This window comes from Carcharhinus amblyrhynchos, chromosome 9 (genome assembly GCF_965287045.1).
Source record: "Carcharhinus amblyrhynchos chromosome 9, sCarAmb.v2.hapA, whole genome shotgun sequence".
Taxonomy (NCBI): Eukaryota; Metazoa; Chordata; class Chondrichthyes; order Carcharhiniformes; family Carcharhinidae; genus Carcharhinus; species Carcharhinus amblyrhynchos.
Window position 1 is genome coordinate 36,540,200 of NC_137332.1, and position 27,527 is coordinate 36,567,726.

At 42.5% G+C, this 27,527-nt stretch overlaps 1 protein-coding gene across 1 annotated transcript in view; it reads right to left on the reverse strand.

The window, feature by feature from the left end:
- Nucleotides 1–3,165: 3,165 nt before the first annotated feature.
- armh1 (armadillo like helical domain containing 1) overlaps nucleotides 3,166–27,527 on the reverse strand; it is a 44,701-nt gene continuing 20,339 nt past the window's right edge. Inside the window, exons 7-12 of the mRNA XM_080196556.1 lie at nucleotides 25,634–25,753; nucleotides 24,381–24,453; nucleotides 22,321–22,450; nucleotides 6,394–6,471; nucleotides 3,551–3,632; nucleotides 3,166–3,456 (exon numbers count right to left, since the gene is read on the reverse strand). Coding sequence (XP_080052682.1) covers nucleotides 3,440–3,456; nucleotides 3,551–3,632; nucleotides 6,394–6,471; nucleotides 22,321–22,450; nucleotides 24,381–24,453; nucleotides 25,634–25,753 — 500 coding nt within the window. The 3' untranslated portion in view covers nucleotides 3,166–3,439. The remainder of the gene's footprint in view (nucleotides 3,457–3,550; nucleotides 3,633–6,393; nucleotides 6,472–22,320; nucleotides 22,451–24,380; nucleotides 24,454–25,633; nucleotides 25,754–27,527) is intronic.

A 27,527-nucleotide genomic window follows, 5' to 3' on the forward strand; every position in this document is an offset into this window, starting at 1 on the left:
TACAGATCATGACAACAATTAAGACCACTGTACTTGGTGTTTATGAGCTGGTTCCAGAAATTTATAGACTAAAATATAGAAACTTGAAGAGACAAAATCAGATCTTTGTGGAATTTGCTGGAGAAAAAGAAATGTGGTGGAATTTTTGTGTCATAAAAGTGTGAAAATGAGAATGTTCCACAGAGCTCTTTAGGGCAAGTTCAGCACTGTTGGCAATCTGTTTTTCTGACAGCTGGAAGCTTTGCACAGGTGGTGGGGCAGAGGCGGTGTTATGTACTTGAGCACCATTGCACAAAGTGCCCCAATCTCCTACTGAATTGAGAGACCACCTCCCAAACAGCCCCCCACCCTCTATCAAATCATCAGCAGCATTGTCACTCACCCACACCAACACAGGCTGCAGCATCTGGGCCCTCCCAATGACTCCCCTGGCACAGCCACAACATGACCCCCTCCCCTATCACTAAGCCACCACCACTGGGCCACATCCCCTTGACATTGCCCTGGCACACATTTACTCCACCGGGCACTGCCTGATGGGCACTGTGCACCATGGCCTTCAACATGGCCACCTAAAGGCTTCAGTGGCATCTGATCTTCCCCTCTGCATGGCCGTGGTGCCTGGTCTCCGCTACTGCAGAGCAGAAGTGATTCTCACTGGAATGACATCATCTCAGCAGGGGCGTTGGGAAGCACTGTGAGGGCTGAAGCAGCAAGCCAAACCAGGTAAATCCTTTTAAATTTATGTTAATAGGCTTTGTGCCTTTCTGGGCACGATGATATTCTCATCAACAAAACAGGGCCAAGAGGATAGCAAACCATGAATCGTATTTTTCCTCTTGTACGTTATATTCGTGGCTCACCATGCTGATTGACAGGCGTGGCGTACCAGTAAGATCATGCGCCTGGTGTTTGATAGATGGTATAGGGTAATGAAGTTGGAGCAAGATACTGAAACCTTAGAGAAATATTCTTAATGGAGGAATTTTAAAAACTGTATTCTTTTCCACTTAGAAGACAGTAAAATTTCTAATATAAAGTAGGAAGCTATAACATATCCCACAAGCACATAAGGTGCAGCAAACCATTATTTGCAAACCACTGTTTGCAAAGCTGGAGAAGCTGGAAAGATTAGTAAGTTGAAAGTGAACAGAAAAGTAATTACAATGAGGAGGGAGTAGCAGAAATGTAAAGATAGATGCTTCTCAAGGTTGTGAAAGAAACCGAGGAAAGGAATGATTCAAGAAGACCAGCATTTTATGGTCATTAGAAAAGACATGTAAAAGCAGACAACTGGAAGTTGAGACTAATGGCAATAGTTTTGGGGACTGTATCTTGTGTTTCTCCAGAGTTGTACCAGTTGGTGGAGCTGGTGACAAATTGATACCATCTAATTTATAGTGGGTATAAATCAGGGCAAAAATTATGGAAATTTTATATTTGAGGGTGAAGTGACTAAATTTCTGTCTTAATCACCCAAAGATTATTATCCTCAGAGGTACAGATTTGACTCAAAACTCAAATTGTGAATTTCTCTCCAGAAAATGTGCTAAATAAGAGTATTGATACAGGATACATATTTAAATTATTTAACTGTTTAATTTTGTAGAGTGCATTTAAACTGTGCTTTAATAAATGGATCTGTTACTGTCTGAGTTGCCTATTAATAATGTTGATTTCAGAATAGGAAATGACCTCACTGCATGGGAGGCCAGTTTTATAAAATTAACAATGTCAAAAATCTTTCTGTAATCCTGGGAAAAGTACCATTTGACTAAAGATGTGTGCAGAGAATCAAAAGCTCAGATTTCTGAGAATAAGAACGTCCATCTTCAACTGCCAGCAAAGTGTTAAAGTCAAATACAAATTAACTCAGGACCTGTAGTCTCACTCTGTACTCCCACGTGATGTGAGCAAAACCTGCCTGCCTTTAAAGTGAGATTAAAGATTCACACTCAAGTTGAAGCTGCCAAATCAGCTTCTTGCTTTTCTTCGAAGTAGTCTCCAGGGATTTTATTTTAAATGTCCATCTGATAAGACAGATGGGCGTTAGTTTAATTCTTATCCAAAAGAGGGCATCTCTGACTATACTGCGTTAGTGACATGGAATCACTGATGTAACTTGGATGTTTGTAGCATTCATTTGTAGGTTCAACTTCCATTCCTGGAACCTGAACACAATATCTTGACTCACTCACTACATAAGAACATAAGAAATAGGAGCAGGAGTAGGCCATCTAGCCCTTCGAGCCTGCCCCGCCATTCAGTAAGATCATGGCTGATCTGTCGTGGCTCAGTTCCACATTCCCGCCCTCTCCCCATAACCCTTAAGCCCCTCGCTTATCAAAAACCCATCAACCCGCGTCTTAAAAATATTTAGCGAGGCAGCCTCCACCACTTCAACAGGCAGAGAATTCCAGAGATTCATCACTCAAAGGGTGATAAATATTTTTAAGACGCAGGTTGATGGGTTTTTGATAAGTGAGGGGATTAAGGGTTACGGGGAGAGGGCGGGAATGTGGAACTGAGCCACGACAGATCAGCCATGATCTTATTGAATGGCGGGGCAGGCTCAAAGGGCTAGATGGCCTACTCCTGCTCCTATTCCTTATGTTCTTATGTAGTGAGTGAGCCAAGATATTGTGTTCAGGTTCCAGGAATGGAAGTTGAACCTACAAATGAATGCTACAAACATCCAAGTTACATCAGTGATTCCATGTCACTGCTGAAATTTAGGAACAATCTTAATTCCAATTCTGATCTCTCAAATTGGTAGTTTGCTCCACTGGCATAAATCAAGCACATTGTTTTCTGCTTTTAAACTAATTTAATACATCTAATATTCACCTTGAATTTACATGACTTTGAACCTTTTGGTAGAACTGAAAAGGACTGCTGAAGGCCAATGGCAGAAAGGTAAGTTATGTTCATGTGGAGCCACAAGGATCAGGAGTGCTCTTGGCTCTGCAACAATATCACAAGCCGCTGTTGGCACAAGCTTGTTCAAATCTTATTTGCCTTCCTACAAAACCTACACTGGTACACACAATTAGAATCCTCAGCTCACCATTTTCCACAAAGAAACCGTTACCCATAGTTTTTTTTAAAAAAACAGCAAGAATGCAATATTTTCTTACAATATTTACCAACAGTTACACATCAAGTAATTAAAAGATTTTGAACTTGGTCATTCTGTTAGTGTGCAGATCTAGTAACATGGTATCTATAAGCATAATCCATCATTAATGGTTACAATGAATTTCCACTGTTTTAAGATAGAATGGGAGAGACATTATGCTAGTTAAAACACCATTTTGTTCTGGCTACCTGAAGTCTATTCAAATATATAATTAACTCATAAAAGCATTGTATTGATCTTTTTCATTTTCATTTGTTTAAAAAGAGCTCCATCCTGTAATGCGAGAACTGAGTTTGTGATTCATTCTGGTACTTTAACTGTTGGGATAAAACATAAACCAGTTATTAATGTAATCTATTAACTGGTAAAATGTGTATTTTTGCTGAGGACATAGTATTAACTCTGACTTACTTCCTGGAATATTGATTTTGTTGCTACTCAAAACAGCAGCTTGAACCACGTCCATATTCAAATACAAACTCTCTGGATTCACCTGTGTTGGTTTAAAAGATACATACACAGGTTCAAGACAACATCACATTTTTTTCCTCACAACTGCTTATTTTCCCCGACCTGTAAAGGTGGTTTTCTGTGTTTTCATCTGCAGCATAAAAATGTAAACTGTATTTTTAGTTCAAAGATAAAGTTATTGGATATTTTGAGCAACTGGTATAAAATCTAGTATGTATGACTCCAGAGTTGTTGCAAATCAGTTTTGGTAAACAATGATGAGTCAGAATACAGGAAAGAGAGTCTGGTAAGTTGGTGCAATGATAATCTCTCCTTCAGTGTCAGTAAAACTAAGGAGATATTCATCACTTTCAGGAAGCATAGTGGAAGACATATCCCTGTCTACATCAACAGGGATAAAATGAAAATCATCGAGATCTTCAAATTTCTAGGTGTCTAGATCACCAACCACCTGTCTTGGTCCCTCCACATTGACGCTATGGTTAAGAAAACCCATTAATGCCTCTAGTTTTGATTTTGATTTGATTTATTATTGTCATGTGCATTAGTATACAGTGAAAGATATTGTTTCCTACATGCTATAGAGAAGGAAAGGAGAGAGTGCAGAATGTAGTGTTACGATCATAGCTAGGATATAGAGAAATATCAACTTAGTACAAGGTAGGTCCAATCAAAAGTCTGAAGGTAGCAGGGAAGAAGCTGCTCTTGAGTCAGTTGGTACATGACCTCTGACTTTTGTATCTTTTTCCCAATGGAAGAAGGTGGAAGAGAGAATGTTCGGGGTGCGTAGGGTCCTTAAATTATGCTGGTTGCTTTTCCGAGGCAGCAAGAAGTGTAGATCTTGTCAATGGATGGGAGGCTGGTTTGTGTGATGGATTGGGCTACATTCACGACCTTTTGTAGTTTCTTGTGGTCTTGGTCTACTTTCTCAGGAGGTTAAGGAAATCAAGCTTGTCGGCTACGATCTCACCAGCTTTTACAGATGCATCAAGGAAAAGTATCTTTGCTGGTTGTATCACAGCTTGGTATGGCTCCTGCTCTTACCTTGACCACAAGAAATACATAGAGTTGTGGACAAAACCCAGTCCATCACACAAACCAGTCTCCTATCGACTGACACTGTCTACACTTCCTGCTGCATCAGAAAAGCAGCCAGCATAATCAAGGATCCCACGGACCCTGGGTATACTCTCTTCCACCTTCTTTCATCGGGAAAAAGATGCTAAAATCTGAGGTCACATACCAACCGACTCAAGAACAGCATCTTCCCTGCTGCTGTCAGATTTTCGAATGGAACTAGGGTGGCACGGTAGCACAGTGGTTAACATTGCGGTTAGCACTGCTGCTTCACCGTTCCAGGAACCTGGGTTCGATTCCTGGCTTGGGTCACTGTGTATGTGGAGTTTGCACATTCTCCTCATGTCTACATGGGTTTCCTCCGGGTGCTCCGGTTTCCTCCCACAGTCCAAAGATGCGTGTGTTAGGTTGATTGGCCATTCGAAAATTGCCCCTTAGTGTCTGAGATGTGCAGGTTAGAGGGATTAGCGGGTAAATATGTAGGGATGAGGGTAGGGAATGGGTGGGATTGTGGTCGGTGCAGACTCTATGCGCCAAATGGCCTCTTTCTGCACTGTAGGGTTTCAATGATTTTCTATGATTCTACCTCACATTAAGTTGATCTTTCTCTACATCTTAGCTATGACTGTAACACTACGTTCTGCACTCTCTCTCCCTTCTCTATGAACAGCATGTTTTGTCTGTATAGCACAAGCGACAATATTTTTCACTGTGTACCAATATGTGACAATAATTATAAATCAAATCAACTCACCACTGTGATGGGCAATTGGTCCTCACCAAATGTTGTTTTGTCACATGACACAAGAACAGAATAAACAAATGAAGACAGATGGATGTTAGGATTCAAGCCTACTGATTGGAAGTAAAGCCACCATATTTTTTAAAATTTCCTGCTAGTATCAAAAGCACCTAAGTCTGATACCAATTTGACCAATATTTTCACACACATTCCAGCAAAGGGCACTGGAAATCAATTGAGCCTGAGTCAAGAGACCTGAGGATTATTTTCGCTTCCCATTCTAAGACCACAGTTGAGATTAGCTACTTTAACAAAAACCAGATTAAATGTAGGATCTTCTCTGGGACAGTATTGCAACAGTTGAAAACTCCATGGTATTAAGGGTGCTAAACAAACATTTTTAAATGAGGAAAAATGATAAAAGGCACACAATCAGAAGTAAGTAACTACTTACCCAAAGATCATGCATATACTCCAACAGGACATTAATTACAAATTATTTCAATATTATACTTTTTATATAGAACCATAAATCAGTGTACTGAATTGTTTTAAAGTTTAAAAGTTTATTTACTAGTGTCACAAGTAGGCTCACATACACAGCAATGAAGTTACTGTGAAAATGCCCTCGTCGCCACATTCCTGTTTGAGTATGGAGGGAGAATTTAGCATAGCCGATGCACCTAACCAACACAACTTTTGAATTGTGGGAGGAAACCACAGCACCCGGAGGAAACCCACAGGGAGAATGTGCAAACTCCAGACAGTCACCCAAGGCAAGAATTGAACCCTGGTCCCTGGCGTTATGAGGCAGCAGTGCTAACCACTGTGCCAAATTGCAATATACTTTTATATTTTATATATTTTAGAAAAGAATAATTCTAAAACGTTCAAAACGAAACTTGAAAAATGCAGTTCCATTTGTTGTTCTATCTTACTATAATTAAAATGATTAAAGAATTACCATGTACAAGTCATAAAGATTTTCTCCCATAGCTTTTCGTACATTTTCTTCTACAATTGGAAATGTACAAATCAGGTGCTGAAATGAAAGATGTACAGTCTTTAATTCTCTTTTATACCAAACATTATAACTAATCACTTGGTAGAGTAAAACTTGAGTATTATTGGGGGAAAAAAATGTTAGCTTTTCATTATGCATTCATCAGGACACAATCGCAAGATTTGACAGAGATGGCAGATGGAGTTTAATCCAGACAAATGTGAGGTAATGCATTTTGCAGTAATATAGATAGGAAATATACAGTAAATAGCAGAACCCTTAAGATTATTAATAGGCAAAGGGATCTGGATGTATAGGTACACAGGTCACAGAAAGTGGCAACGCAGGTGGAAAAGGTAGTCAAGAAGGCATACGACAAGCTTGCCTTCATCGGGGCATTGATTTAAAAATCGGCAAGTCATGGTGCAGCTTTATTGAACCTCAGTTAGGCCACACTTGGAATATGGTTCAATTCTGGTCGCCACACCACCAGAAAGATGTTGAAGTTTTGGAGAGGGTACAGAAAAGATTTACCAGGATGTTGCCTGATATGGAGGGTATTAGCTACGAGGAGAGGTCAAAGAAACTTGTTTGTTCTCACTGTAATAACAAGAGGTTGAGGGGCAACCTGATAGAAGTCTACAAGATTATGAGGGGCATGACCAGAGTTGATATTCAGAAGCTTTTTCTCAGGGTGGAAGTGTCAATTACCAGGGGCATAGGTTTAAGATGCGAGGGACAAGTTTAAAGGAGATGTACAAGACAGGTTTTTTATACACAGTGCTGCGAGCCACTGGAACTCGCTGCCGGGGGAGGTAGTGGAAGCAGATACAATAGCAAGTTTTAAGGGGCGTCTGAACAAATGCATGAATAGAATGGGAATAAAGGGATATGGTCCCCTGAAGGGTAGGTTTTAGTTCAGTCAGGCAGCATGGTCAATGCTGGTTTGGAGGGCTGCATGGCCTGCTCCTGTGCAGTAGTTGTTCTTAGTTCTTTGTTCTAAATCTCAAAGGGAACAATTGCATGAGAAGAGTGTGCTGATTGGTTAAAACATTGTGGTAATTTGCCAAAATAATGTGAAATTATTTCAGAACAGCATGTAATGGAAATGGAGCTCCATCATGCCTGAATTAGCCATGCATGCTTGATAACTTAAAGGAGCATGATCACACAATTTAGAAGTCCAAAGATGTGTGGGTTAGGTTGATTGGCCATGCTAAATTAACTCTAGTGTCAGGGGATCAATATTGTAAATATGAAGGGTTACAAGAATAAGGTCTGGGTGGGATTGTGGTCGATGCAGACTGTAAGGGCCAAATGGCCTCCTTCTCGCTGTGGGGATTCTTTGGAACGTTGAAAGTTACAGTTTCTTATTTTTTATAAGAGAAATTGGACTGTTAGCCAAAGGAGGCTCAGTGCAGTGGAAGGGCAGAAAGATTTGGAGCTGGATGTTCATATGACATTACAGTCAGCATCTTTTTTTACTTCTTTCACAGGGTGTGTACTGTTGGTTAGGCCAGCATTTATAGGCTATCACTAATTGCCCTTAAGGTGGTGGTGAACCATCTTCTTGAACTACTGCAGGCCATGTGGTATAGGTACCCGCGCAGTATTATTAGGAAGGGTGTTCCAGGACATTAACCCAGCAACAGTAAATAGTTCCAAGCAACATTGTTATGGCTCAAGAACACAAGAAATAGAATCAAGAGTAGGTCATCAGATCCTTCAAACCTGCCCCACCATTCAATACAATCATGGCTGATCTATGCTGGCCTCTATTCCTTTTCTGTGCCATTTCCCCATAGCCCTCTATTCCTCAATCTATCAAACACTTATCCATCTCCACTTTGAAGAGGTATGGAATATAAAAGACAAAGCTAATGATTAATCAAAGCTGACATGAGTCTACACCCTCAGCTTGAAAAAAAAAAGCCATGCATTTTTATAGTTACTGGTCATCTCGGAGCTCTTTGCAGCCAATTAAATACTTTTGAAGTGTATTTACTTGTAGGAAATGAGGCTGCCATGTTGTACACTGCAAGTTCACACACACACTGAGATAATGGCTAAATAATTTGCTTTTGTGAAGTTGATTGAGGGATAAAGATTAGCCAGGATGCCAGAAGTAATCTTCCTGCTCTTTGAAATAGTACCATGTGATCTTTATGTCCACCTGCAAAAGCAGTCAGGGCTGCGACTTAACTTCTCATCCTAAAGAGTACGCCTCTGACAGAGAAGCACTCCCTCAGTACTGCAACGTAGTGGCAGCCTTGATGTTTGTGTTCATGTTCTGGAGTGGGACTTAAATTTGGACCACATGATTAAGGTGAGAGTGCTACCAACTGAACCATAGAAGTGAAAGATCTAAAGATATCAACTGATGAGCAAAATATTTCTGTTGACCAACCAATAAGAACATAAGAACATAAGAAATAGGAGCAGGAGTAGGCCATCTAGCCCTTCGAGCCTGCCCCGCCATTCAATAAGATCATGGCTGATCCGTCGTGGCTCAGTTCCACATTCCCGCTCTCTCCCCATAACCCTTAATCCCCTCGCTTATCAAAAACCCATCAACCCGCGTCTTAAAAATATTTAGCGAGGCAGCCTCCACCACTTCAACGGGCAGAGAATTCCAGAGATTCACCACCCTTTGAGTGAAGAAGTTCCTCCTCCACTCCGTTCTAAACCGCCCCCCCTTTATCTTGAGGCTGTGCCCCCTGGTCCTACTGTCCTTTCTGAGCGGGAAGAGTCTCTCCACCTCTATCCTATCCATCCCATTCATCATCTTATACGTCTCAATGAGATCTCCCCTCATTCTTCTAAACTCTAACGAGTACAAGCCTAGTTTATTCAGCCTCTCCTCATAGCTCAACCCCCTCAACTCCGGTATCAGCCTAGTAAACCTCCTCTGCACTCCCTCCAAGGCCAAAATATCCTTGCGTAAGTACGGCGACCAAAACTGCACACAGTACTCCAGCTGCGGCCTCACCAATGCCCTATACAGCCGCAGCAAGACCTCCCTACTTTTATATTCAATCCCCCTTGCTATGAAGGCCAGCATCCCATTAGCCTTCCTGACCACCTGCTGCACCTGCAGGCTGGGTTTTTGCGATTCATGCACAAGGACCCTGAGGTCCCTCTGCACCGTCGCCTGCTGCAGTTTTTCGCCACGTAAGAAATAGTCCTTCCTACCATTATTCCTACCAAAGTGGACCACCTCGCACTTGCCAACATTTGCCATTTCCTGGCCCATTCGCCCAGACTATCTAGATCCTTCTGCAGACTCTCCATACCCTCCGCGCAATTTGCCGTTCCACCAATCTTGGTGTCATCAGCAAATTTCGACACCATACACTCGGTTCCCTCCTCCAGATCATCTATATAAATAGTAAATAGCTGAGGCCCCAGCACCGACCCCTGGGGCACTCCACTAGTCACCAACCGCCAATCCGAATAGCACCCATTAACCTCCACTCTCTGCCTCCTATTTGACAACCAATCCTCTATCCACATTAACACCCTACCCCCAACTCCATGCCCCCTTACCTTCTGCAATAACCTCTTGTGAGGTACCTTGTCAAACGCCTTCTGAAAATCAAGAAAGACCACATCCACCGGCTCTCCTCTATCCACTGCCCTAGACACATCCTCATAGAACTCCAATAAATTTGTCAGACACGACTTCCCCTTAACGAAACCGTGCTGTGTCTGTTCTATAAAGCAATTCCCCTCAAGATGCCTCGCTATTTCCTCCTTGATGACGGATTCTAACATTTTACCTACAACAGACGTTAAACTAACCGGCCTATAATTCCCCGCCTTTTGCCTGGCACCCATCTTAAACAACGGCGTAACATTAGCCGCTTTCCAATCTTCCGGCACTTCCCCGGAATCCAGCGACGTCTGGAAAATAACCACCAAGGCATCCACTATCACCTCCGCCATTTCTTTCAGAACCCTCAGATGCATTCCATCCGGTCCTGGGGACTTGTCCACAATCAGTTCCCTCCAGTCTGTCGAACACCACCTCTCCAGTAACAACAATGTCATTGAGACCCTCCAGTCCTACCACCTTTCCATCGCTAACACCCGGCAAATTATTCACGTCCTCCTCCGTGAAGACCGAAACAAAAAAGTTATTCAAGACCTCAGCCATTTTCCCATCCCCTACCACTAAGTCCCCCCTCTCATCCTCTAAGGGTCCAACATGACCAAAAATAGATTGTAAGGTCATTTATCCCATTGATCCTGAATCTATGCTCCCAAAAGTGCTAAACACCAAGACCTTTGCCATTATGGAAGGTCTCAATGGCACTGCAACTTCTGATGTACACACATTTACAGATTTGTGCCAAAAAACACAATTTGCAACGCAAGATAATGCACTCCAGGGCAGTTCCCTGTTGGTGGTTCAGCCAAGCTGTTCTGCAAAGCAAGTGATTTTTTTGGGCTAATTGCCCATTTTATTTAGAGCTGAAATAACAGGTGCTGAGTCTTTCTGGAGAAAGGATCCACTGTGCATGACTGTCACTGGTAAGGGTAACAAGGTGTCTTATGGACAAAAGACAGGATATTTTTTAAACAACTTTTATAAATGTTTTTTCACTCCTTTCTTTCATCATGGTTAAAGGCCATAATCAATTTGTTAAAATAAAAACAATTTTATCTCATGCAAGCAATATGCTAACATGTGTTAGGCAACACAACTTACAATGAATCATTCCAAAAGTAAGATGGATGATGTAACACTTGCCTTATGTAACACAAAAGTATTACCATACGTGGTTGTCAACTAGTTTAATTTTATTAGATAATTTCATCATCATTTCATTTACATTTTGGTCACAGCTGAAGAGACGAAGAGGCCATCTCTAATTTTCATTGAAAATAAGAGTGTCTAGCTCTGAATGAGATAAATGAGAACATAAGAACATAAGAAATAGGAGCAGGAGTAGGCCATCTAGCCCTTCGAGCCTGTCCCGCCATTCAATAAGATCATGGCTGATCTGAAGTGGATCAGTTCCACTTTCACACTCTCTCCCCATAATCCTTAATTCCCTTGTCTATCAAAAACCTATCTACCCGTGACTTAAATATATTTAGCTAAGTAGCCTCCACCACTTCAACGGGCAGAGAGTTCCAGAGATTCACCACCCTTTGAGTGAAGAAGTTCCTCCTCAACTCTGAAATGAGTACACAGAGTAGCATAGTAGCAACATATAATAACCCTAAATATTATGTTGTACATCAGGAAATAAACCAGGCTTTGATCAAAATGTTAATGTAGAAATTATATTTAATCAAAGTGGGTGGGGAAATGTATATTCTGTGTTGGATCATTATAAAACATTATGAAATTTGAATAATTGTAAAAATTAAACTATCTTGTTGATGTTAATGGTGAACTATAATTATGATTACAAAGTTGTAAACATTAAAAACCATGGACAAAGCATTCATATGCAACATATTAGTAAAAATTAAATAGAGATTAGATTTAAACAGATAAGTCTCAAAGTTCTGAAAGAATAGTGTGCTTGAGTACTTAAAGCTCACAGGTTTAATATTCAGTGTTAAACCAATTGTAACTAACGTGGAAATGATATCCTAAGGCAAGAGAGTTGATTTCTCTAAACCATTTTCCATTTCAATTAGAAAAAGAGGTTGTTGGTTAGTGTTGCACTGAATCTATAACTATGGAAAGTCCTTGTTCAATTCAACAAATTACTATCAAGGAGGGGAGATGTCAGGGGTAAGTTTTTCACTCAGAGGGTGGTGAGTGAGTGGAATCGGCTGCCATCGGTGGTGGTAGAGGCGAACTCGCTGGGGTCTTTTAAAAGACTTCTGGATGAGTACATGGGATTTAATGGGATTGAGAGTTATAGATAGTTCTATGGCCTGGTAGGTATGGATATGATTGGCACAACTTGTGGGCCGAAGGGCCTGTTTGTGCTGTCGTGTTCAATGTATGTTCTAATATAAATAGTTGTGCAATATGAAAAGCTTGTATTATGTCAGACTGAATAGTCACTTGATCGATTCTTACTTGACATCCAACTTGGACTATGAAGTCTCAAGTTATCTTCAAATTGAAAGATTACTAATTAATTCTGAAATATTATTCTGAAAACACCGTGGTTTAAAAGGATTACATATCCTAGTTTTTGTACATCCTTGCTCTATGCATTCTTAAACAATTAGGGTGAGGTGGGAGAGAAGAAATTTCTGCTGTATCATTCTGAACATCTTTCATGCAGTTCCAGACTAGGAGAAGGAGATAGATTTGTGCGCTACTATTGTGAGATGGGGTCTGAATTTATTTTATGAAAACAGTTGTTTTCTCTGTTTTAAATATTTTAAGTTCTTGTGGCCATGCTGGACACACATCTCCTATTGAAAACCAATGGCAGTCACTAGGTGGAGTTTGCAAACATTTAAAAATTTATAAAATATTAAAAGTTTTTGAAATATAAAACACTCGCCGGCTTTTCAGTGGAAGACTGATCTTAATGGTTGTGTCTTTATCTCATGATGTCAGCAGAGGCTTTGCATCACCTGGAATGCGCCTTGTTGGCAGACTTTGCAGTTTCTCACAGCAGCAACCATGTTGCAGCAAAAACTTGAAATTCTCACTGCAGCCAACAGATTTGGCACATTCTCCTGTGTCTGCATTGATTTCCACTGGGCGCTCTAGTTTCCTCCCACAGTCCAAAGGTGTGCTGATTAGGTGCATTGGCCCGAACAGGTGCCGGAGTGTGGTGACTAGGGGATTTTCACAGTAACTTCATTGCAGTGTGAATGTAAGCCTACTTGTGACTAATAAATAAACTTAACTGGTCTGCCCTGGCAGGGTGGTGGAGAGTACATCAGAAACAGCATAACACTATGGCTGGACTATGGTACAGGACATAACGGAAAGGATAGAGGGAATTTTGAAAGGGGAGAGGACCCAGGCAGAGGTAATAATACACGCAGGGGAGAGGGACGTAGGAAGGCGGAATAGGGCAGATGTACGCAGGCAATTTAGGGAGTTGGGGTCCAAACTGAAGAGCAGGACCTCCAGGGTGGCATTCTCTGGGCTGCTGCCTAGTACCAGCAGGGCTAGGAATAATGAGATCATGCAGCTGAATGCATGGTTGAGGGATTGGTGCAAGGTAGAGGGCTTTACTTTTGTAGACCACTGGGAAGTATTTGTGAGAGAAGGGCAACTGTATAGGAGGGATGGGGAAAATTTGAATGGGAGAGGGACAAATGTCTTAGCAGGGAGGTTAGCTGGAGTGTTTCAGCAGGGTTTAAACTAATAGGGAGGGGGGTGGGGATGTGACTGATAGCTCATTAGACATTGGGGTCGGGAGTGAGTTGGGTGAAAGGGTAGGTTTGGGTGAAAGGAAAACTATCAGGGAGAAGGAGGTTCTGAGTGGCCCTGGTGGGTTGGACTGCGTCTGTTTCAATGCGAGGAGTGTAACGGGTAAGACAGATGAGCTTAGGGCCTTGATGTTTGTGAGGAAGTTAGATGTGGTGGCAGTAACGGAGACGTGGTTACGTGAAGGTCAGGACTGGCAGCTGAATGTTCCTGGGTATAAGTGTTTTAGGTGTGACAGGGGAGGGTTGAAAAGAGGTGGTGGGGTGGCGTTGTTAGTAAAGGAGCACATCACAGCAGTGCAGAGGGAGGACAATATGGAGGAGTTAGGGATTGAGTCGCTGTGGGTGGAGTTGAGGAATAAAAAGGGAGAGATTACGATGCTAGGGGTATACCATAGGCCACCCAACAGCCCGAGGTCAGTGGAGGAAGGTATTTGCAGAGGCATTTTAGATAGGTGCAGAAAGAATAAGGTGGTTGTAATGGGTGACTTTAATCTTCCTGGAGTGGATTGGAAGGTGCCTAGAGCTGGGGGTACGGATGGGGAGGAGTTTGTAAAATGTGTGTTGGAAGGGTCCCTGGAGCAGTACGTAACTAGCCCGACTAAGGAGGGGGCTATACTGGATTTAGTGTTGGGAAATGAGCCGGGGCAGGTGGTTGAGGTTGCGGTAGGCGAACATGTGGCTAACAGTGACCACAAGTCCGTCTAGGATGAAAATGGAAAGGGATGAGTGCCGTCTGAAGGGGAGGGTGCTGAACTGGGGGAAGGTGAGCTATAACCGGATTAGGAGGGAGCTGAAGGACACGGATTGGGAGGGGTTGTTAGCTGACAAGTCCACGGTTGGTAAGTGGGAGGCTTTCAAGGGCAAACTGATAATGTTGCAGGAAAGGCATGTGCCCGCAAAGAGGAAGGATGGGAAAGGCAGGATTAGAGAGCCGTGGATTACCGGGGGTATCGAAGACTTGGTTAGGAAGAAGAGGGAGGCATATGTTAGGTCGAAATAACTGGGAACGGAGAGTGCGCTGGAGGAATATAGAGAGAGTAGGAGGGAGCTAAGAAGGGGGGTTAGAAGGGCGAAAAGAGGGCATGAAATGGCTTTGGCTGATAGAATTAAGGAAAATCCAAAAGCATTTTACTCTTATACTAGGAGCAAGAGAGTGGTTAGAGGGAAAATTGGTCCTCTTAGGGACAAAGGAGGGGAGCTATGTATCAAGTCTGAGGGAATGGGGGAGATCCTGAATGAATACTTTGCATCGGTATTCACGAAGGAGAGGGGTTTGGTGTCGTGTAAGGTCTTGGAGGGAGCTGTAGATCAGTGGAAGGAAATATCCATTACAAGGGAGGAAGTGCTAAGGTTTTTAGGTAGCATGAAAACGGATAAAGCTCCGGGGCCTGATGGTATTTATCCCAGGCTGCTTAGGGAGGTGAAAGATGAAATTGCTGGGCCTCTGACGCAAATCTTCGTCTCTTCTTTGGACACAGGTGAGGTCCCAGAGGACTGGAGGGTAGCTAATGTGGTACCGCTGTTGAAAAAGGGTAGTAGGGATAGCCCTGGTAATTATAGACCAGTGAGTTTGGCATCGGTGGTAGAAAAATTATTGGAAAAATTCTTAGGGATAGGATGTATGAGCATTTGGAGTGTTGCGATCTGATTAGGGATACGCAACATGGCTTTGTTCGGGGGAGGTCTTGCCTTACGAATCTGGTAGAATTCTTCAAGGAGGTGACAAAAACGGTTGACGATGGGCGAGCCGTTGATGTTATCTATATGGATTTCAGTAAGGCGTTTGACAAAGTCCCTCACGGTAGGCTGGTAGAAAAGGTTAAGGCACATGGGATACAAGGACAGGTAGCTAGGTGGATCGAAAACTGGCTGGGCAATAGGAGACAGAGAGTAGTAGTGGAAGGGTCCTTTTCTGGCTGGAGGTCAGTCACCAGTGGTGTGCCACAGGGCTCAGTACTGGGACCTCTCCTCTTTATAGTATATATAAACAACTTGGAAGAGGGCGTATGTGGTGTGATCAGCAAGTTTGCAGATGACACCAAGATGGCAGGATTGGCAGATACTGAGGAGGACTGTCAGGTGACACAGCAGGATATAGATAGGTTGGTATATTGGGCAGATAGATGGCAGATGGAATTTAATCCTGATAAATGCGAGGTGATGCAATTTGGAAGGAATAATGCAGGGAGCAGTTACGTGATAAAAGGGAGACCGATTAAGAGTATAGAGATACAGAGGGACCTGGGAGTGCAGGTGCACAAGTCTCTGAAGGTGTCAACACAAGTAGAGAAGGTTGTGAAGAAAGCTTATGGAATGCTAGCCTTTATAGGAAGGGGTATAGAGTATAAGACCTGCTGTCTAATGCTTCAGTTGTACAGAACGTTGGTTAGACCGCATTTGGAGTACTGCGTCCAGTTCTGGTCACCTTACTACCAGAAGGACGTGGAGACCCTGGAGAGGGTGCAGAGGAGGTTTACCAGGATGTTGCCTGGCATGGAAAGACTGAGTTACAAGGAAAGGTTGGAGAAACTGGGGCTCTTCTCCTTAGAAAGATGGAGATTAAGGGGGGATATGACAGAGGTCTATAAAATAATGAAGGGAATAGATAGAGTAAACAGTGGTAGGCTTTTCCCTAGATTGGGGACAATTACGAGAGGTCACGATCTAAGGGTGAGGGGGGAGAAGTATAATTTGGATACAAGAGGAAGATTTTTCACGCAGAGGGTCGTGGGGGTATGGAATGCGCTACCGAGTAGGGTGGTGGAGGCAGGCACGTTGGACTTGTTTAAGGTTTACTTAGATAGACACATGAGCGAAACAAGGATGGAGGGTTATAGTAGAGGGTATTAAATAGGGTCAGAGCCTTGGGATGACACCGGAAATGTAGTATTACATGTTAATGTTTTGTCTTTTTATTTCCACAGGTGTCGGTCCACTTTGTTGTCAAACGAGAGGCATGCACATGGTGGGTCGTGCGTGGGCTGCTCTTGGAGGTTCCGGGAGTGGCCTAGTACTTTGTGTCGTTGTGTATGCTTAATCCTGGACCAGCAGACGGGCACCGCAACAGCTCAGTGACTATCACTGCTAGCTGTCCAGATACATGGATTTGGGCCTGTGTCTGTGGGAGTTTGCGCATTCTCCCTGTGGTTGCGTGGGTTTCCTCCGGGTGCTCCGGTTTCCTCCCACACCCCAAAGATGTGCTCTTAAGCTGATTGGTGTACCAAATTGACACTATTCTACCCTGAATCTGGCTACATTAGGGGTTCCACTCACATACACACAGGGCAGGGTAGGTGTAGGAAGATGTGGCGGCGTGGGCTCGTTGGGCCGAAGGGCCTGTTTCCTGTGCTGGGTTGTTCCTTGTTCGTTCTTTGTATCAACCCAAGAAAATATGAGTCACTTCTTAAAAGGCACAGTTTTTTGGGACCTGTTTCATCAAGATACAAATATTCCATTAAAGAAGCACATGGACATTTTTGGTCATTTTGTGAGTTCACTACAAATATTGCAAAGCTTTCTTAAAAATTCTTATGCTCAGGAAGCCTCCTTAAATTCTGCATTATACTTGGAATGCAATCCATTTTAAAGACAACTGTTGATATGGGATCTGGGCTTCCTAATGGGAACTGAATGTTGCATGATTTACATGTTGGAACAACAAGAAAGGTAGCTACAGATGAAGCCAGATTAAATCAGGCAGCAACATGGAACTGTCAGATTATGAAGCTTTGGAAGACAACAGCTAATTGCTGCAGCCAGATCTGCAACTGAGAATCATAACACACACAACCCTTACGCACAGTTCTCAATTCCTTTGTCACAGCCTTCTTCCAGCAAAGCAAAGGAATTTTGTCATGTCAACCAATTTTCTGTGCAGGCCTCTGTAAGACATTATCAATGTGCTACTTGCCAAGACAGCTCAATTTATATTGACAGTGCTCCCTCAGAATGTCATCAACTATTTCAATTCTCAGAGTTGATTGAGCAATTGGCATCCAAATGGCAATTATGTATCCCAGATATATTTACAAGAACTACTGTGGCTTCCTTTCCTGAAATGTGCAAGTGGTGATGAAGGACACAATTTCTTGTGCTTAATTCATAACTTACTGGAAACTGTCATAATTTTATTTACTGGGTTTCCAATTGTTTTCTTTTCTCCCCATTACTGCCAATTCTTAAAGGCACTGACTTTACATTTCACAGTTTTACACATTTGAACCAGACAACCAGTGCCAACAGGAAGATATCATAGCTGAGGCGGATTCCATCTTTGCCCTCATCCACATAGATGCACTTTCCAGAGTCCTAGAGAGATAAACAGCTTTTCATTCTGAAAGGACATTAAAAGCTTCATAGTGACTTCTGCTGATGCCATTTTTTCCAGGTATTTTCTAGATATTGTTTTAAAACAATTCAAATTCTCAAACTGCAATGATGGAATTTCAATTAGTTCAGATCTCTATTACATTACCTTTTACCTGATCTAATAATGAACATTTTGATTCAATTAGGTCTACTTCATAATAATTTTAATGGACTATTAAGAAAATTAGAATTTACATTGGATTGCAGCTTTTATGCCCAATTAAATACTTTTAAAATATAGTTTTTATTGAAGAGAAATATGACAGCAAAGGTCACTTAATGAGCCATCTGGGAAATATGTTTATATTCAAACTTAATAAAGAAATAACATTTATCACCACCACTTTGATAACAAAAACATTTTGCCTAGTTTTGAATTGCTTATTTTCTTCACCTTGAATTATTGCATGGTGCATTCAATAATATTTTTTATCATGAATGAATATAATCACTGCAGTTACTTGAGTAGTCATGATGTGGGTATGCTGGCGTTGGACTGGCGTAAACACAGTAAAAAGTCTGACAACACCAGGTTTTAATCCAACTGATTTATTTGATAGTAAATGCACAAGCTTTCAGGGTTAGTCCCTTCGTCAGGTGAATGGAGAGTTCTGGCCTCAGACAGAGCATATAAAGCACAGACTGTTTAGAGATTACTGATTAGAATGAGAATCCTTACACCTAACCTGCTGTTCAAGACCTGAAGTGGTTGACAATGTGAGTGGAAGGAGCACTGATCACAGGTTAAAGAGATGTGTATTGTCTCCAGACAGTACAGTAAGTGAGGTTTTGCAAACCCAGGCAAGTCACGGGGGTTACAGATAGTGCGACATGAACCCAAGATCCCTGTTGAGACCGTCCTCATGTGTGCGGAACTTGGCTATCAGTCTCTGCGCTGTCGTGTGTCGTGAAGGCCGCCTTGGAGAATGCTTACCCGAAGGTCAGAGGCTGAATGCCCATGACCACTGAAGTGTTCACCATCAGGAAGGGAACAGTCTTGCCTGGTGATTGTCGAGCGATGTTCATTCATCCGTTGTCGTAGCGTCTGCATGGTCTCCCCAATGTACCATGCTTCGGGACATCCTGATACGTTGCAAGAAAGGATGTCCCAAAGCATGGTACACTGGGGAGACCATGCAGACGCTACGACAACGGATGAATGAACATCGCTCGACAATCACCAGGCAAGACTGTTCCCTTCCTGTTGGTGAACACTTCAGTGGTCATGGGCATTCAGCCTCTGACCTTCGGGTAAGCATTCTCCAAGGTGGCCTTCACGACACACGACAGCGCAGAGTCGCTGAACAGAGACTGATAGCCAAGTTCCGCACACGAGGACGGTCTCAACAGGGATCTTGGGTTCATGTCGCACTATCTGTAACCCCCATGACTTGCCTGGGTTTGCAAAACCTCACTTACTGTACTGTCTCTAGTGACCATAATTCTATCTCCTTCACAATTGCGTTGGAACGAGATAGGATCAGGCAGGCTAGGAAGGTGTTTGTCTGGGGTAAGGGGAGATACGAAGAAGTCAGGAAGTTACTTGGACAAATAAACTGGAAGGAGGCGTTCTTAGGGAAAAGTACTGAAGGAAGGTGGCAGATATTCAAGGAATGTGTGTCTGGAGCTCTGAATGACAACGTTCCGATGAGACAAGGGGGTTTTGGTAGGTCGAGGGAACCGTGGTGCACAAAGGCTGTGTTGAACCTAGTCAGGAGGAAAAGGAAGGTGTACAAGAGGTTCAGGGAATTAGGAGAGGCTAAAGATCTTGAGGAGTATAAGGACTGTAGGAAGGAACTTAAAAGGGAAATTAGGAGAGCCAGAAGGGGTCATGAGAAGACCTTGGCGGGTAAGATAAAGGAGAATCCCAAGGCCTTCTATAAATATGTGAAAGGTAAAAGGATAAGAAGAGAAGGGATAGGACCTATAAAAGGTGAGGGGGGAAAGGTTTGTGTGGAACCAGAAGAAATGGCAGAGGTGCTTAACGAGTACTTCGCCTCAGTATTCACAGTGGAAGCCGATCTGGGAGATTTTGTTCTGGATTTCCAGCAGATGGAAAGGATTGAGTACGTGAATATTAAGGAGGAGGATGTGTTGGAACTTTTGAATTCCATCAAGGTAGATAAGTCGCCGGGACCAGATGGGATGTACCCCAGGATACTGTGGGAGGCGAGGGAAGAGACTGCAGAGCCCCTGGCGATGATCTTTGCGTCGTCAATGGAGACAGGAGAGGTTCCGGAGGATTGGAGGATTGCGGATGTAGTTCCTATTTTCAAGAAAGGGAACAGAGATAGCCCGGGAAATTACCGACCGGTGAGTCTAACCTCAGTGGTTGGTAAGCTGATGGAGAGGCTTCTGAGGGACAAGATTTACGAACATTTGGAGAGGTTTGACATGATCAGGAATAGTCAGCATGGATTTGTCAAGGGCAGGTCGTGCCTTACAAGCCTAGTTGAGTTCTTCGATAATGTGACTGAACACATTGACGAAGGAAGTGCCGTGGACGTAGTGTACATGGACTTCAGCAAGGCGTTTCATAAGGTCCCCCACGCAAGACTTCTTGAGAAGGTGAGAGGCCATGGGATCCAAGGGCCTTTGGCCTTGTGGATCCAGAACTGGCTTGCCTGCAGAAGGCAGAGAGTGGTTGTGGATGGGGCTTTTTCTGAATGGAGGTCAGTCACCAGCGGAGTGCCTCAAGGATCTGTTCTGGGACCCTTGTTGTTTGTCATTTTCATAAATGACCTGGATGAGGAAGTGGAGGGATGGGTAAGTAAGTTCGCTGATGACACGAAGGTTGGTCGTGTTGTGGATGGTCTGGAAGGATGGCAAAAGTTGCAGCAGGACATAGATAGGATGCAGGACTGGGCGGAGAAGTGGCAGATGGACTTCAACGCAGATAAATGTGTAGTCGTCCATTTTGGCAGAACCAACGGGATGAACGAGTACACTATCAAGGGCAGAAGTCTGAGTAGTGTTGAAGAGCAGAAGGATCTTGGGGTCCGGGTCCACAGGACTCTTAAATCGGCCTCGCAGGTGGAGGAGGTGGTCAAGAAGGCGTATGGTGTACTGGCCTTCATTAATCGAGGGATTGAGTTTAGGAGTCGGGAGGTAATGCTGCAACTTTATAAGACCCTTGTCAGGCCTCATTTAGAGTATTGTGCGCAGTTCTGGTCGCCTCACTATAGGAAAGATGTAGAAGCTATTGAGAGGGTACAGAGGAGATTTACAAGGATGTTGCCTGGACTGGGAGGCATGCCTTATGAAGTTAGGTTGAGGGAGCTGGGACTCTTTTCCCTGGAGAGACGAAGGTTGAGAGGCGACCTGATAGAAGTTTACAAAATGTTGAGAGGAATAGATAGGGTGGACTCTCAGAGGCTATTTCCCCAGGTTGAAATGGTTGCTACGAGAGGACACAGATTTAAGGTGCAGGGAGGGAGGTTCAGAAGTGATGTTAGGGGTAAGTTTTTCACTCAGAGGGTGGTGAGTGAATGGAATCGGCTGCCGTCAGTGGTGGTGGAGGCGAACTCGCTGGGGTCTTTTAAAAGACTTCTGGATGAGTATATGGGGTTTAATGAGATTGAGGGTTATAGATAGGTCTGTAGGTTGGTAGGTGTTGATGTGATCGGCACAACTCGTGGGCCGAAGGGCCTGTTTGTGCTGTAGTGTTCTATGTTCTATGTTCTATGTTCTATGTCTGGAGACAATACACATCTCTTTAACCTGTGATCAGTGCTCCTTCCACTCACATTGTCAACCACTTCAGGTCTTGAACAGCAGGTTAGGTGTAAGGATTCGCATTCTAATCAGTAATCTCTAAACAGTCTGCGCTTTATATGCTCTGTCTGAGGCCAGAACTCTCCATTCACCTGACGAAGGGACTAACCTCGAAAGCTTGTGCGTTTACTATCAAATAAATCGGTTGGATTAAAACCTGGTGTTGTCAGACTTTTTACTGTGTTACTTGAGTATGCATTGCCCAGCAAGATGCAAGAGGTGATTATGCCAATTTCACACTGCTGACAGGGAGCTTCACACATCAACAGCAAGTGTTTGGACATCACGAGCTCACTTTTCATGATTTCCCAGCTGATGTCATGTGAAGCATCTTGCCAGAAATACAGACTTGGAAAATTATTCCCATAATGATATGCTTACTTCCAATGTCAAACTAGCCTGCCTTTGGCTTTCAGAATGATCCAGGTTCCCCATAGCAATCATAAGGTAGTGCACCACTCTGAGTCGCAGCAATTCCTCAGCTACTTCAGCAGATTCTTGAATGAGTAAACTGTGAAAGGCATAACATTATAAAACACACACAGGACATATTCTTCAATGAGGATAAATAATAATTAATTTTACCTTTTCACCCAAAATTTATTTTACTTCTCTCCAAAGGAAACTGGTTCTCATCTAGATGTCAGTACTGGGAAATAGGCCACAGGGGCAGTTGTTGGGGAGGGTTGGGGCTGTGGAAGGGGGGGTGGGTTCAGGACTGCAGTGGAGAGACAGAAGATTGGGGCTGCTGGGGGGGCGGGGGGGGGGGGAGGTGTCAGTTGGGGTTGGCCTGGAGATGTCCAGAAAGCTAGTGATTGGTGGGTATGGGGATCGGAGGCACAGCGTTGCAGGCTTGCTCTGCTGGTCAGCGATCGAACTGACCAACGATCAGGAGATCAGCAGTGTGGGGTTACTGTGTATGTGCCGATCTCCGATGCGCAGTGTCCTGCTCAGCGCTATGCTGCCGGCCTCTCCAGTGGGAATAGGCCCTGCCTCCAGAATTTTTACTGTGATTCACTCTACAGCACTTTGTGATGCACAGATGGGAGATTCATTTTGAAAATCCCACTTTAAAAAACCAGCAGGATTTACTCCAGTTTTACATGAATTCGGCACTAAGAATATTTTTGGGAAAATCCCGGCCCACTTTTGTGTTTATTGGTATCAAACATTTGAGGTCAAATCTTACAGTAGCTATATGCAGAGCAAAGCACTCTGTGGCAATTATGTACCTTGGCCAGAAGTTCAAAGGACATCATCTGATGCAGTGGTATGAATGTTTCTGATACATATTATCTATTCTAATACTGAAATCTTTGTATTAATTATTGTCAATCTATTAACATTTGCATTTATAACTATTATATGTTAACATTTTGCACCTATCATAATTGCAGGGCATCATAAAGCATTTCACAACCAATTGTTGTAATACAGGAAAATTGACAGTCAACTTATGCATAGCAAACTCCTATGAATAGCAATGGATAATGGGCAGAGTCTTGAGGAGACAATGGGGTCTCAGTCATCAGTGGAGCTAGCAAGGCTCCATGTCACGGCCTTTCAGGAAGGTGCACTGTACTTTGTGCCACTTAGGCAATTAGAAGATCAGCAGCCCAGGAAAGATGACCCACTCCCGCCAAAAGCTGCCAGCCATTCAGAAATCAGCAGCTTTTCTGCACTCAGCATTGGAGAGACTAAAAGTAGGCCCACACAAGGCCTCTCTTTGATCAACGACAGATCCTAGCACAGGCGAGTGATGGCAGAAGAGAGTCTTGAAGTGTGGGCTTGAGCGGAGTGGTTAATACCAGCAGCAGTGGAGTGAAGCCCTTAACAGGACACTAACTGTCCATTTAAGGACCTCAATTGGTGCCTGGATGGGTAGACCATTCACGGATTAAATGTATGCCGATGAATTTGCACCAGGCTGCTCCATGCTAAAAATATGGAATCATCCCTTTCATTCTGTCAATTTATCAACGTTATATAATATATATATATGGTGTACACATCCAATCTGAAGAACACTTTCCATGCTAACATTCGTGATGGAAACCATTATGTAAAACATTTCCAACAAGAAAACCCAATACCAACATTTTATGATTATATCTCTCCAAATTCTTTGGAAATAAAATGTCCATCATTTTGTTTCCCACTAATTGGAATTTCTGGAGTCCAAAGTAAGATCTTTTTAAATTTAAAATTTCAAACAAACCCTTAGATTGAGAAATTGTCTCCCACATACTTAAACCCACAACTTCTTCTCCCCAATATTATAAAACAGAGAAAGTTCCCAACTCACTACATGGTGCCACAGGAAATCCGTCTGTACAACAAACAATTTATTTATTGGTCCATTAGTGACTTACAATATTAGTGGTAATGCTGAAACCCACCTGGATTTTGTCTTCAATAAAATAATTTGGCACAGAACTTACCCTATAATTTTTGCAGCTGCAGCCTGCTGTACAAATATAGGTATGGATTCTGTTAAGTCTGTTTTGGGTTCATCTAAACGTAAAAGAAAATTACTATCTTAAAAAATTCCTAGATAAAAGATGTTAGTAAAACTATATAATTTTATTAGCATTTAAGTTATACTAAATTTATGAATTAAAAACAAGAACTTAATTTGTGAAAATGATTTCTGGATGCTAATACATATTTTGCATTCAAAAACAAAATAACAGCTCTTCAAATAGTTCATTGAGAAAAGTAATGTATAGCTGAGCTATAAAGACCAGTAAGTATTTAGTTTAAATCTGATCCATATTGAATTAGCTGATCTTGATGGGACAATAAATTTCACCTGAATGCTAGTTAAAGGAAGGAAGGCACTAAAAGATCCCAGTAGTTCGTGCTGGTAGATTTGTACATGTATATGTTGATTCAGGATAGACTGAGGTACATGACTTTTATGTGATATTGTCCACTGTTGAACGATTTAGATGCCATCACTTGCAAATGTGCACCTACCTTTCTTGCAACTTGAAGTTTGAATCTCTGTTCATGTTTCCACCCTGCCACTGCACTAAAATGGCATCAATGAAAGTCACAAATTACATCCTCTATTACTATCACCATTGTGCACCATCTCTTGTCCTTCTCACCCACTCTGCAGATTGACCAAATATTCATCCTCAACACTTCTTTTCTGTCCAGTTGACTAGGACTACTCTGGATTGGTTCCACTCTTATGCAGTTGTAACCAAAATATCTCCAACAATGGCTTATCTTCCTGTATCCACACCATTATCATTATGGTCTTTACTCATTTATGATCTTTGCCAGTTGTAAATTTTCCTTTGAAAATCAATAACTAAACTTCAATTTAACCCCTTATCTTCTAATACATATTTCTATTCATACTCCTCACTGATATTCACATTAACTTTGTTTTCATATCTACCCCTTTTGATGTTTTTAACCTTGCAATCTAACTGTGTTCAGTTTAATTAAATTCATCATGGCCCCACACATACATATATGTCTGATTCAATATACCTCAGTGATAGTAAGAAAATATGATATTTTCTTATACAGGCATCCATTCAGATGATAATCCATGCTACTTTATTGAACTTTCTTCTGCCAGCAAATAAAATTGTTCACTAAACAAATAAATTTGTTCAAACGTTCAGGTGGAGCGCTCTTAATCACAACTTGGGATCTTTGTGATTATCTATCTTACCATCAAGAATTTTTGGTCGATTCTTTATGTCATCCATTGATGGATTAAGACGTGCAACTAATCCCTCCAGTAAAGCTTTTCGTACATTATAGTTCAAGAGCATCTTGATAAATTCAAATCCTATAGGACAGTAATCAGTTATATGCAACATGAGAATATATTTTCTTTGCCACAAGCGATCAATATAATTGTGTAATGTACCAAAACTGGATTTTTGATTTTTTTAATAGAAATACAGAATGGTAAAGCTTAGAAGGAGGCCATTCAGCCTGTGTCACCTCTATGGTGGTGTAAAGAAAGCTCCAACAGAATAGTCATCCCAATAGTCTGGCTCCCAACAGCCTGAATTTTTTTCCTTTCATACATTTATCCAATCATATTTTCTGTATTTTCTATTATTGGGATTAAAAATCCCAGTAACATGAAATATTTCTCAAATAAAAGGCCACCAACTCAGAATGTGTAGGATAATACTGGAAATGTCACAAAATGGAGGAAATGGAGGAAAAACACAACAATGAACTTGATTTTCAACTAAGACCCTTGGCTTTACACTGTGTGGCAAAGATTAGTACACACATAACACTCATAAAAGAAAAGCTACCTTTTGTTTCAGGATTCCTTCAAAGGTGCTTGGATTATCTTTCTGCTGAATCCTGAGATAGCTGAGGGCAAAATTGGACTTCATTTTGCCCATTCCTGGGACAGAAAATGGGACAAACAGACTTTAAGGGGCATGTCCTGTACTCTGGCTTGAACAATAATTAGATGTGCCTGACATCTGACTTCAGCAGCCATTTGTCCACTTGCATAGGTTAATGAATTGGTCACACCTGCAGAGGTGAGGAGAGGTGGGTCAACACAGTGCTAATCACTGGGGTTCAAGCTCCTAGGAGGCCCTTTGAGGCACATAAACTGTCCTGATTCTGAACAACAGCAATCACTGCCGAGTAGCATGTGCCAGATTCCCCTGTACCTCCTTTATTTCTTATTTCATATTGGGACTCATGTGAGGACTGTTCTGTTGGAGCTTTCTTCATTTCTGACCTGGCTGGAGGCTGCTAATGCAAGATAAAGTGTTTAAAGTCTCCCCAGAAGGCCCATTCTGGCTTTGTCCCTTGGTGGTATATGACACTGGCCCCTGGGTCCTAGGCCAACCTTTCCCAGCCTCCTCTTGCTCAATGGTGTGCGGCCCAGGGCCAGGCCCTTCCTGACTAACCTCCTACTTCTCGAAGATATGTGGCCTGGGTTGACTCCTTCCCAACCAGATCTCCCCCCTCTTGCTAGTATGTGGTCCCAGGCCAAGATGGGCCCTTCCCAACTTGACTGCCTCCTTCTCAATGAAACGTGGCCCTGGACCAGATCCTTCACATCCGGCCCTCTCCCTTTCAACGGCAGGTTGTCCACCCTGAAGATCCGCTCTGCTGTCAAAATAAATACAAATGACCTTGAAGAAGCAGATACCTCCATTGTACCCGGGCCAACACTCAAGGGTAAGACACAGCAAAGCCCGTCAGTAGCATGATGTGATGAACTGTTAACATGGCAGCTATGTAAGGAACCTAACTTTAAAGAGCCTTATTGAGTTCATTTTAATCTTGGACATTGTAATCGGTAGAGCCCAGGTGATATGTTATTTTGAAACATTAAACCTGTAATGACTTAAACTTTATCAGATAAGCTCTATCCATCAAGTATTTAGTGTACTATGCCAGGCCCTTTTATCCCAATCTCCTTCCTCTCTATGATATGGTCTTGGTTCCACTGTGGTTTGTGCCTTTCACAACATCACAAATGTGCATCTCTCAGCTGCTGTGAAGTACTTTAGTAGTCAACATTATGAAGGGAATTCCAACATCCAAATTGTACTCAGCAAGATTTGTAACAGAAAGGA